The sequence below is a fragment of the Gracilinanus agilis genome, chromosome X (assembly GCF_016433145.1).
Source record: "Gracilinanus agilis isolate LMUSP501 chromosome X, AgileGrace, whole genome shotgun sequence".
Taxonomy (NCBI): Eukaryota; Metazoa; Chordata; class Mammalia; order Didelphimorphia; family Didelphidae; genus Gracilinanus; species Gracilinanus agilis.
This window is the reverse complement of record NC_058136.1, coordinates 13,045,779-13,055,968: the sequence shown is the minus strand read 5'-3', so window position 1 is coordinate 13,055,968 and position 10,190 is coordinate 13,045,779. Positions and strand designations below refer to the sequence as shown.

The following is a 10,190-nucleotide window of genomic DNA, read 5'->3' as shown; positions in this document are numbered from 1 at the left end:
GTACAAGTACAAGAAAAGGAGAGAGACAGAAATAAGAGTGGAGTGGAGAGAGAGGAAAGGGGGGAGAGAGAGAGAGAGCACAAGAGAGGAAGACGAGTCTGATCCTTAGTCTGAATAAAAGAAATTAAGAGGCAGAGACAGGAGGGGAGGGGGGAGAGACTGGAGAGAAAGGGAGATAGGAGAGAAGAGAGGGAGGGAAGTCAGAAGTAGAAGGGAGAGGGATGTAGAGAAAGAGAGAGGGATGGGGTGAGGGAGAAAGAGGGAGGGAGAGAGGCAGATAGAGCCACAGAGGCCGAGTCTTGGGGTAGACCATACTCCCGGCTCACAATCTTACTTTAGAGAAGTATGTACATTTGGCAGTATCCAAAACTGGAAATTAGGGTTATTAGCTAGCAAATGTTGCTGTTTGGCCATTGCCCCATTTGGGGTTTTCTGATCAAGGATATTGGAGTGTTTGCTTTTTCTTTCTTCAGCCCATTTGACAGAGGAGAAAACTGAGGAAAACAGAGTGAAATGAGTTGTCCAAGGTCACCCAGCTAGTAAGTGTCTGAGGCTGTATTTCAACTCAGGAAGATCAATCTTCCTTGACTCCAGGCCTGGGGCCCTCTCCACTGGGCCATCCTGCTGCCCAGCAGCTGTCAGATCAGTTTACTAAAACATGTGGAATATGAATGAAGAACTTGATTTTTACTGTTAAAAAATCTGCATTTGGGGGCTCCTAGGTGGCTCAGTGGATAGAATTCCTGGCCTGAAGACAGGAGATTCTGGGTTCAAATTTGACTTCAGATACTTCCTCGCGGTGTGACCTTGGGCAAGTTACTTAACCTCAGTTTCCTGGCCCTTACTATTCTTCTGCCTTGGAACCAATGCTTAATGTTGATTCCAAGATAGAAGGAAAGGGTTTTTTTAAAGTTGCATTTGGAGATTTTCCCACCAACAAATCCGGTTCTGATCCTGCATGCCTTGCTCTTTCCAGCCCCACTAGCAAATAAAATCCAAAGTCTTTTCCCTGACATTCAAGCACCTCTGTTTCTGACTCCAGCCTAGTTTTCTAGTCTTGCCTCCTGTTATTTCCCTACACTTACTCTGGGCTAATGTTAAACTTCATTATTTTTCTTTTTTTTAAAACCCTTAACTTCTGTGTATTGTCTCATAGGTGGAAGAGTGGTAAGGGTGGGCAATGGGGGTCAAGTGACTTGCCCAGGGTCACACAGCTAGGAAGTGTCTGAGGCTGGATTTGAACCCAGGACCTCCTGTCTCTAGGCCTGACTCTCAATCCACTGAGCTACCTAGCTGCCCCCCACACTTCACTATTTTTCTGCTAACATGCCTCGTCCTTTCCTACCTCTGTGTTTTTGTCGGCTATTTTGGGGCATTCTTTCTTTTCCCTTCAGCTCTGCCTGCCAAATTTGGGCTCGTCCTTTCAAGGCCCAGCTCAGAAGCCTTTGTGGTCTAACTTCCATCCATCATGTTGGACCACCTAGTACTAACACCTGGCACACTGAATCCCAGATCATATTCTTTTTGATACTGAACCACAAGATGTAGCCTTGGATATCCGATGGATAGACCACCAAATAAACCCCAAGAGCTCATGGGTCTGCTGTGATGGCAACAGTGATGGCTGAGCTCCCCTGGAACCAGAGTGATCAGGAGAGAATCCTTAAAATGGTCAGATGATTTTGAAAAAGAAGCTTCTCGCCATGGCTTTGGCCTCCTCCATGACAGAGGAAGTTGGGGACCCTAAGAAAAGCCAGCAGGATGCTCGTGAATGGATGGCCAAGGACAGGCTACTTTGGCAGCTAATTCCAGAGAAGAAAAGAAATGCAAAGATGGTGGCAGGGAAATGGAAAGCGAATGGGCTCAGGTTTTAAAGAAGGTGCGAAAGCTGAAAAAATCACCTGGGAAAGAAGGGATCAACTGCTTCCTTGGAAGCAATTTTTAGAGAAGAAAGAAGGAGCAAAAGGCACCAGAAACTCCAGTTTGTTACTGAAGAAGAGGAGGAGCGTTTTTCTGATGCTGACTCAGTAATCCAGATTTGGCTGAAGAACTTGGGAAGAGAGTGAGGAGGGAAAGAAAGGGGAAATCTTCAAAGAAGAAAGAAGCAGCTCGGATGGAAAGACACTCCATCCCCACCCGTGGGCATTTATTGGAACTGGCTGCCTAGCCCTATCCCCGGAATGCTCTCCCTCTCCTTCCCCTTCTCTTCCTCTTGGCTTCCTCAGATCTTTCCTTCAATAGGAGACCTTTCTGGGACTCCCCAATTGCATGTGTCTTCCCTCCCAGATTCCCTCCCATCTACACTGCATGTATCTGGGAGCTGTACAGTGGTTGGCATCTTGTCTCCCCCTTTAGAATGTGAACTCCCTGAGGGCAGCTGTGGCCTCTCTTTGTATTTTCAAGGCTTAGTGGAGTTCCTGGCACATAGTAGGCATTTAATGCTTGTTGACTGACTGATAGACCAGTCTGTGTAAGGCATTAGGCTAGAGAGCTGTTCCTTCCCTGCTTGGGCCTTCTTGCAAACCACGCACAATGTCTGCTCATCCCTTATGGTACTTAGCTTTTTTCCCTTTGGACTTCGTGGTTATCTGTGGTGTTATTAATATTGTTGTTGCTGTTGTTTTTGCTTTCTCTCTCCTCCCTTCCTCCTCCCTCTCTATCTCCCATCCCCTGTCCTCCCTCCCTCCCCTGCTCTCCTCCCCCCTCTTTCTACTTTTTTTTCTTTCTCTCTCTCGGTTTCTCTCTGTCTTTCTTTCCCTCTCTGTCTGTCTGTCTGTCTCTCCCTCTCTGTCTCTGTCTGTCTGTCTGTCTGTCCCTCTCTCTCCTCTCTCTGTCTATATTCTCTCTCTGTCTCTCCTCCCTTTCTCTGTCTCTGTCTCGCCCTCCTCTCTCTTACTCTCTTTCCCTCTCCCCATCTTCCTATTTCCCCATCTCGCCCTTTCCTCTCCCTCTAGACCACAAGCTTCCTCAGAGCAGGCATCCACCTTGCATAGTTTATTACGTGTCTTACATTGTTATTCCATATATGTTGAGAAAACCAGCAAAGTTTGGGACAGATCATGACTCTGTGGTGACCTAATAAGTTTCCCTTGGCCCAAAGGAACGAGAGCCCGATAGTGACAAGATCTAACCAGGAAGGCTCTTTCTGCCCTCCTCAGATCCCTTTTTGTGGGCCTCTACCTTATTTTGAAGGCTTCCTCTTAGTCTCGGTCAGGCTGCTCTTCCTTGTTCCTCATAGCCACTGAGCATTCAGAAAGACTCCATTGCGGAGGTAGAAGGTGGAAGCCCAGCCCAGAATAGAATAGCTGAGAGTGAGGTCTCTGCATCTTCTCTTGTTCTGCTCATTCTAGACACATGATTGCCTGGAGGTTTGCCATAGTGACCCGGTCTTCGGCATGTCCTTCTCCTATGGACTCTTGACCCTTCGAAATTCTAGAATTAATATAGGATTGAAGGAGAGGAAAGGAGGCAAAGGTTAGACTTGATGGCCCCAGTGCCAGGTCATTTTCTGTACATCCTGTGCCCTGCTAGATGGCGGTGGGAAGATAGGCCTCCCAGTGCTTTTGGCCCTTCCTGTACTATCCTCTGAGTTTTTGCCTCTCAGCAATGTTGAGTAGAGATAGGAGCTAAGATGGAAACACTATATCAGAAAACTTGCAAGGATTTTGCAAAATGTCTTCTGGAAGCTGATAATGTCCATGTTGAACTTGGATCGCATACCGGGTTTGCCACAAGCTCTGGGGAATGTTAAACTTTTCACTGTGGAAGGGGATGCCAGACATCTAAATTTAGTGCCTCCTCTCGAATCGGCCCCTCTTCCTGAAATCCTCGTAGAATAGTGATGCTCTCCCTGTTTGGCATTTGGCAGTTTTATTCTCCTACATAGTAGTGGAAGGAGCATCAGATGTCTAAGAATCAGAAGCCTGGGGCCCAACGCCTGGCTGGACTATCAAGATATCACTGTCATGGCTGAGAAAGTTAAGGGATCTGGGGAGGGGGTCTCATTTTCCTCACCTGTAAAATGGGAATAATGGCAAACACAGAAGTGCTGTGGAAAGGGGAAACACTGCCGCTGGTATTCCATATCGTTCTTCCCTGCAACTAGAGGTCCTGATTTTTGTCCCTTTGGCCAACGTCTTGCTCTTGGTTTAGGGGGGGCAATTGGGCTGTGGAATGGTAGACTTGGTGAAAGCTACACAGTCTTTTTTTTTTTAATTTTTTTTTATTTTAAACCCTTAACTTCTGTGTATTGACTTATAGGTGGAAGAGTGGTAAGGGTAGGCAATGGGGGTCAAGTGACTTGCCCAGGGTCACACAGCTGGGAAGTGTCTGAGGCCGGATTTGAACCCAGGACCTCCTGTCTCTAGGCCTGGCTCTCAATCCACTGAGCTACCCAGCTGCCCCCAGCTACACAGTCTTTTAATCCAACCCTCAGGAAAAGAGAATATGTAAAAAGGCCCAAAAGGGGGCGAGCTTATAGGGAGCGAAAGCATTCTTACAACAGATAGTTTTCGCGTTTGTTTCTATGCCCCCTTAAAAAAAAGGATGGACTCTGTCATTCTAGTACTTCCTCTTTTAAAAGGAAAAGCTAGGAGAGCAGGTAGGTGGCTCAGTGGATTGTGAGGCAGGCCTAGAGATGGAGGTCCAGGGGTTCAGAGCTGGCCTCGGACACTTCCTAGGTGGGTGACCCTGGGCAGGTCCCTTAACCTCCCTTGCCTAGCCCTTCCTTTAAGCTCTTCTGCCTTGGAACCGATACACAGTATTGATTCTAAGACAGAAGGTGAGGGCTTTAAAAAAAAGCTCGATGTATAAAGCAGGGTTCTGTTTATAGAGCCATCTGTTTAGTTTTTGGCTGGCTCTCTTAAGAGTGGGGATCAATATTGGGGTGGGCCCCATTAGAGAAAGTGACATTCCCTGTAATTGAAGGTCCATGAAAGCCACCTCCATACGCATCCATCCCCACTCCCATTTCTCTGGTCATTTTTCTGCGCCTCGAATCATTAGTGACAAATCGGAAAGACCCAAAGGTTAGAACTCACCGTGCATTCTATTTATAGACCCTCCGAGATGCTTTACTTTGCTGCATATCCTACTTTCTCTAAAAGTATTAGTTCTCTCTGAATCACCCATATGACTCATGGGGCACCAAGCCTTTTCGGAAGGTATCTGCTGGTACAGCAGGCATCTGTTATTTAGTGGAAATAAGACTAGCCAGAGGGGGATTGCCTAATGGCTGGAGAACTGGCTTGGTTGGGGACCTAAACTCCCTGGAAACTCCAGCTCACCTCTCCTCGTCTGCTCTCAACTTGGTCCATTTCACAATAGATTAATTGAACAGACAATGCCATGTTGGCATTTTAAGTCCCTATTAGGGCGTGAGTTCCCTAAGGTCCAGGGTGATGGAAGATTAATAGCTTGCTCTGAATCCCATCCCTAGTACCCGTCTGTGACTTTGCCAATGTCACCTAAGCTCCCTAGGCCACGTTTCCCTTCTTCTTTTAGGAAGGGTGATCCCGGCCTTACCTTTTGGCTCTAGATCCTGCAAGCTAGACTTGGGATCTCCCTCTGTTCCTAGCACCATGGCACATGAGAGCCACTTGCATAAATGTTTGTTAGTTGGCAGAAACGACCATTCCTTGGGTCCCTAAGACAAGTGAAACAGATGGGGCTAATGGCACATGCTATTTCCCAGGCCGATGAAGAGTGTAAGCTTGCTGTCCATTTGTAAAATCCATTTGGTAACTTTGTTGCTGATATTCTTGGTATATTTTCCTGCCTGCAAGGTTAATCCCCAGAATCCTTTAGAGCCCATGTTGTCCTACTGATACCTGAATAATAATAATAATAATAATAATATTATAATGATAAAATGCTAGCATTTATAGACTGTCTTATAGTTTGCAAAATGCTTCATATAAATGATCTCATTGTAATCTTAATCCAAAGAGGTAGGCGCTATTATTATTATCCCCATTTTACAGATGTGGAAACTGAAGTCAACTGTGGGTAAGTGACTAGGCCAATGTCACATAGCTAGTAAGGCTCCGAGGTGAGATTTGAACCAAGGTCTTCCTGACTCCAGGTTCAGTGTTCTATCCACTGAGCCATCTGGCTGCTTACATGACAAGTGGTCACACAGCTTCTGCTTGAAAACTTCCCATAAGGGGGAGCCAACTATTTCCAAAGTTTCCCATTCCATTCTTCTACAGCTATCATCATAAAGAAATTTCCCCAAACATTGGGCCTAAACTGTCCTCCAAGGAGCTTCCAGCCCCAAGTCTTGGTTTGAGTCCCCACACCAAGCCCAATCTCCCTTGGACATGACAACAGCCTTTCAGATTCTTGGCTCCAGCTGTCATGTCTTCCCCTGAGTCTTCCCTTCTCTAGGCTAAACATCTTTCAATCTTTTCAACCTCTCCTCATATGACATCACCGCCATCTTGGCTGCCTTCCTCTGGATGCATCCTGCCTTATTGCTGTCCTTTCTAAACTGTAGTGTCCAGTACTGAACACAATACCCACCAGTTGTGGTCTGCCTGAGGCAGAGGATAGTGGGACTGGCACCTCCTTCATCCTAGACACTTGGGGATCTCTTTTGTTTTTACATCACCTTCATTTGCAAATATCTCATTCCTCTTCCCCTCCGCAGAGACCCATCCTTTGTGGAAAAGAGTAAAAAGGAAGTTGGAAAGAAACTGGTTCAGCAAAAGGAAGGAATAAATCTACTAGGTCTGATATACATACATGTTTGACACCCTCATTTTGCCTCTTGCAGTACAGCCTACAATCGTGGTGGATTTTTCTGCTGCTTGTAGGCCACTAAGAATCCCAGCTCATTTTCACATGAAATTTTCCAGCCGTACCTCTTCCATCTTGTACCTCTAACACTGATTGTTCTGAGCCCAAGTGTAAGACTTGACATTTATTCCTATTATGTTTCATCTTCTTCAATTTGACTTTATGGTGTAGCCTGTCAACCTCTTTTATGATCCTGACTTCACTCTCTGGTGCATTAGCCATCCCCCCTAGCTTAGTGTCTTTTATTAATTTGATGAGTGGGCCATTTATGCCTTTGTACGCACCCCTGATAAAGATATCCTAGTGTAGGGCCGTGTGCAGATAGATCCCTGAAGTACCCTTACTGGAGAGATCCTTCCAAGTTGACGCTGAATAATTGTGCCCGTTAATACTTTGGGATCCATCTCTGATTATATGTGTAAAAACAAGGCAGCAGGACATAGTGGTAAGAGCACTGGATTTTTGAGTCAGAGGACTTGAGTTCAAATTCTAATTCCTGATTTGATCTCTTGCAAGTTATTTCATCTCTTTTAGCTTCAGTTTCCTCCTTTGCAAAATGAAAGGATTGGACTACATGGCCTCTAAGGTCTCTTCCAGCTCAAAATGTAGGAATCTGTTGTATAACCATAAACCAGGGATATTTCCCTACTTGTGACTAAGACTGTGTTTTAAAATGATTTATTTTAATTAGGAATTTCAGCGACGCTGTAATACTCTCATATCTTTGATTGAAAAAGAAAACATGGAAATTGAGGAAAAAGAAAGAGCAGAAAAAAAGAAACGTGGAACAAAAGCGCCAATCGTAAGTTTTTTTTAGTATTTTAGAGATTTAAAAATATTTTAATATTAGTATTTAAATACTTAATGTTTAGTTTTGAGTCAGTTTTAGATTCTTAATCTTCACTTGTGGAAAAAGAGAATAAAGCAAGTTTAAAGTGATGCTTATCATTATTAACTTATAGATTTTAATGAAATGTAAGTATTTATTGATGAGTCACATGCTACGACCATATACTTACCAGTTCTTTCCAGTAATAGGACTCAGTGATTAAAAAAAATCTTCCAGGGGCGTCTAGGTGGCACAATGGATAGAGAGCCAGGCCTAGAGATGGGAGGTCCTGGGTTCAGATGTGGCCTCAGACACTTCTTAGCTGTGTGACCCTGGGCAGGTCACTTCACCCCCATTGCCTAGCCCTTACCACTATTCTGCCTTGGAACCGATACACAGTATTGGTTCTAAAAGGGAAAGATTTTTTTAAAGCCCAGCAAATATAGTGTCAGAGGACCTGAGTTTGAATTCTGACTTTGTTACCTATTCCTCATTTGACCCTTGGCCTTAATTTCATATTGATTCTAAGACACAAGGTAGGAGTTTAAAAAATCTCCCCAGTAGAAAAGCAGAAGAAAAACGACTGCTTGATCATGTGGTTCGATGGGGATATGATTGGGGATATAGATTTTAAAGGATCCCTCTAATGCAAATAGTAATAATTTGGAAATGGGTTCTGAACAATGATACATGTACAATTCAGTGGAATTGCTCATTGGCTGCAGGAGGGCGAGGGAAGAGGGGGAGGGAAAGAACATGAATCCTGTAACCATGGAAAAATATTCTAAATCAAATAAATAAATAAATAAATAAATAGAATAAGAAAGAATTCAAAAAATCTCCCCAAAGACTTCCATTTCCATTAATTGTAATTAATCCAGTCTCTTGAGAGGCAGCCTTGCAGAGCAGAAAGGATAGTGGATCTGGAGTCAGAGGTCCTGTGTTCAAATTTCCTCTCTGTCACTACCAATGGGACCACTACTCCGCCCCCTGTTTGTACAAGATAGGATTTGAGCTTCATGACTTCTAGCCCCGGCCTATGTTCCTGTAGTTACGATCCCTCAGAATGAAGCTAGAACTACATTCGTGGAACTAAATGGATCGAACTGGTGCTTGAGTTGCCCCTCAGTTCACTTAGCGTGCCTTGTCTGCCATTTCGGCATAACTCAGGACCTCCAACAGTCTGTTTTAAAACAGTCTTTATTTAGTCATTAGTTAATTTTTGGTGGAACCAACTTTCTCCGGGTTCTGAATCAGACTCTTGACTTTGTGTAGACAGTCTGAAACATTTTAATAAATCAGATTACCTGCGAGAACTTGGGCGAAATTGTCTGCAAACCCACCCTCTGAGTTGTAAAAGCACGTTCTTCTAAATTAAATTTTGCTCAAGAAATGTACCTAATGAAAATAAAGTAGTTCTTAAAGAGGAAAGTACATTTATTGGGCCATGTGGAGGTGGATGAAGAGTGACTCTTGTTTGAAGGTTATTCTGTGGGTTTTTTCTTGTAAAAAACATTTGGGGAGCTTCTCTGCTGGGGGCTGTCCATCTTCTTGGATAACATAGAACAGGAACCATAGGAATGTCTAACCTTCAAATTGAATGGTCATGTTTTCAAGATTTTTTAAAAATACCCCCACCGTATATTTACCGTGACGGGTCCAGGTTTTTCAAATTTGTGCATATCCTAGTAGAACACTGAATCTGTTCCTATTTTAGACCCAGAAGAGAAAGGCGGAATCCGCTACGGAGAGCTCCGGAAAGAAGGATTCCAAGAAGGTGAAATCGTAAAGTGCAGAAATAGTATTAATTGAGAAAAGTCTACTCTCCCTTCCGCAACAGCCCACCTCCATCCCCTTTCTGGTCAAATATTAATTGCTAGTTTCTATTGTATTCCCAATGACTAATTAAAAAAGTCTCTGATTAGTTCTAATTTTTTTGCATATTTTATATCTCGTAATGATGCTTTTTACCTGAAATGTGTAGCACTTGACTTTATTCATTCCAAAAATTTGTGTCCTGTAACTTGTGAATCTCATGCCTCCCCCAGAATCCTTCCCCCTCCCCCTTTCTTGTTCTATCGAAGCTTGTGCTGAGGTTATAGCTTTTCTATGTTTTGTACGCTGCCACTGCTTTGAAAAAGAGCCTAGATTCTATAGTTGTATCTTTGTTCTTTCATACTTTAAATTTATATGGCTGCGGAAAAATGGAATTAAAATGATTTGAGGAGAAATAGACTTCTGCCTTCTTTGTTGCTTTCTTTTCTATGGAGTATAAGTTGCAGACTGTGATTAGCATAATAATTGTTTCTTTGAGGTCATCTAAATATTTTTTTTCCTGCTGGAATAAAGGGTGAGAAAAGAAAAAAATATTATAAAGCTAATATTTGATACCGTGTTTGCTGTCAGTACACATTACATTTAAATTATTCTCTAAAATATTCAGGTGGGAAAACATAATAAAGAAGTATCTATGAGAAATTTAATTATTCTTGTTTTTTTGGTGAAACAGCATAGCAATAATATTTGCAGAGTTGCATTCTTCACTACTAACTACTTTATTTGG

General features: G+C 43.5%; 1 protein-coding gene across 1 annotated transcript in view; it reads left to right on the top strand.

The window, feature by feature from the left end:
- Nucleotides 1–9,862, top strand: part of SMARCA1 (SWI/SNF related, matrix associated, actin dependent regulator of chromatin, subfamily a, member 1) — a 91,307-nt gene extending 81,445 nt beyond the window's left edge. The window contains exons 19-20 of the mRNA XM_044682681.1: nucleotides 7,490–7,600; nucleotides 9,345–9,862. Of these exons, the coding sequence (XP_044538616.1) occupies nucleotides 7,490–7,600; nucleotides 9,345–9,416 (183 nt within the window). The 3' untranslated portion in view covers nucleotides 9,417–9,862. The remainder of the gene's footprint in view (nucleotides 1–7,489; nucleotides 7,601–9,344) is intronic.
- The last annotated feature ends 328 nt before the right edge of the window (nucleotides 9,863–10,190 follow it).